This window comes from Pteropus alecto, unplaced genomic scaffold, assembly GCF_000325575.1.
Source record: "Pteropus alecto unplaced genomic scaffold, ASM32557v1 scaffold113, whole genome shotgun sequence".
Lineage (NCBI taxonomy): Eukaryota > Metazoa > Chordata > Mammalia > Chiroptera > Pteropodidae > Pteropus > Pteropus alecto.
In genome coordinates, this window is record NW_006433949.1 from 7,025,637 (window position 1) to 7,027,604 (window position 1,968).

General features: G+C 49.0%; 1 protein-coding gene across 1 annotated transcript in view; it reads left to right on the plus strand.

The window, feature by feature from the left end:
• Positions 1-6: 6 nt before the first annotated feature.
• PI4KA (phosphatidylinositol 4-kinase alpha) overlaps positions 7-1,968 on the plus strand; it is a 115,630-nt gene continuing 113,668 nt past the window's right edge. The window contains 1 exon segment of the mRNA XM_025044487.1: positions 7-145. Within this exon segment, the coding sequence (XP_024900255.1) occupies positions 11-145 (135 nt within the window). The 5' untranslated portion in view covers positions 7-10.

The window sequence follows — 1,968 nt, forward strand, 5'->3', positions numbered from 1 at the left end:
TTCGCGCGCTATGATGGCGGCAGCCGCGGCCCGGGGGAGCTGCGTCTCCGGCTCCGGCTCCAGCGCCTCGCGGGGCTTCTATTTCAACACGGTCCTTTCACTCGCCCGCTCCCTGGCCGTGCAGAGACCGGCATCCTTGGAGAAGGTAGCCTGGGCGGGCCCGGCCGCGGGTTGACAGGAGTGCGGGACTCGGGTGGCAAAGAGGGGAGGCGGGGCGAGGGTCTGCAGGAGGCCGAGAAGGGGGTGGCGAGCTGTCTGTGACAAGAGGGAGCACATGAGCCTAGAGGGCTGGCGAGTTAAGGAAGCCCGTGGGCGGTGGGTACTGGTGAAGAGAGAGATCGTGGGGGAGGGGTCATGTGGAAGGATTGGCGGGGACGTTGCGGGTGGGAGGGACGTGTGAGCTATAGGCCCGGGTTCGAGCCAAGGGGCACCTTGTGACATTGCTGGGGCGGGGCGGCAGTGAGGTGCAGTGGGAAGAGCCGAGTGTCAAAACCTAGGGCTCCGCTCCTGATTTCCTATGCTTTTTATTCTATGATCTTGGGGAAATGCCTTTCTTGTAAAATGGGGATACTTTTACCTCTTCGCCGGCTTTACGGGATTGTCGTGAAGGGCAAATGAAATAATATATCTGAAAGATCTTTTCGAAATGCAAATCTACTGCGCATTGTTTTTCTGTGAGACTAGAGGGGGCATTAGATTGGGTGAAAGATTGCTTTTGAAGAAGGGACTGTGGCAGATAAGGGAAGGCAGAGTGAACTGTCAGTGGGAAGAGACTTGAATTGAGGATTGCTTCAGAGGAGAAGGAACGTATGCCAAAGGAACCCTTATCTGGGGAGAAAGGTGAAAGGCACCTCAGATGTCTACTAATTTTACAGATTATTCTAAAATCTGCTAATACAGATTTTAGAGTCAGAGTTAAGTTTGATCCTGCAGTGTCACTTACTATGCGTTGTCTTGGATAAGTTATTTCAACTCTGACAGCCTTCTGTAGCTTATCTGTGAAATGAAGTGGTTCTTGAGGATTAAATGAATTCAAGCTTAAAGTGCCTTGTGTCAGCTTTCTTTTTCCACCAGTGTGTGATGAGATTCATTATAGTATGCTAGTGAAGAGATGGGATATCCGCCCCCCGCCCCAGCTTTCTGGCAGATGGAAAGAGAACGTCTGATAGTAGAAGAGCAGTGATGGCTGGAGACTGTCTGCTGCAGTTGAGAGAGTGCTTTAGTGGCTCTGGTGAGGAGTGAAGCTGAAAGGCTGTTTTAGGCACTTGGGCAGAGTGACCTAGTTCTTCCTTGCTTTTATAGTTTCTCAATCTTGATTTAACATTCATCTGCAGAGTGAGCAGGTCTTTGGAAACTGATACCAACCTGACTTTTAAAGGAGTAAACTAGAATGGAACGGATATGGGTTACAGAGTTAGGACCACCTGAATTTAAATCCTGTATCATTTGCTTGCTTTGATATGACTCTGGGCAGCTCACTTACCCAATATGGTTCTTTGCTTTCTCCCGCAAAATACAACTAATTAATATAGCCTCTAGGTTGGCAGCTCCCTAATACCATCTCTTACTTTGGAGGTACTTCAGTCTCATTGGCAACATTTACAGATCACTTCAGAAAAGACTTAACAAAGGAAGCCTGAGGCTGCTGTCTTCAGAAGGGCTTGCTTGCAAGATTGGCCCCTGGCTGGCATCTGGGAACTTGGCACTTGAATCAGTCCCTCCATTCCCTAATTGATAAGGGTGAGTGACTGTGCCTAGACTCTTTATAGAAAAAATATGACTTATGTCGAACACATGCTTTCCTTCTGGGAATCTGGAATTTTGATGGTTGCTAGGCAGACAGTGCCTATGTGACCAGCCCCTAGTAAAAACCTTGGATGCTGTGTCTCTGATGGAGTTCCTTGGGCACAAACATTGCACATGTGTTGCTGCATTGTTTGCTGCTATAAAAGAGAGGGAGAGAACATG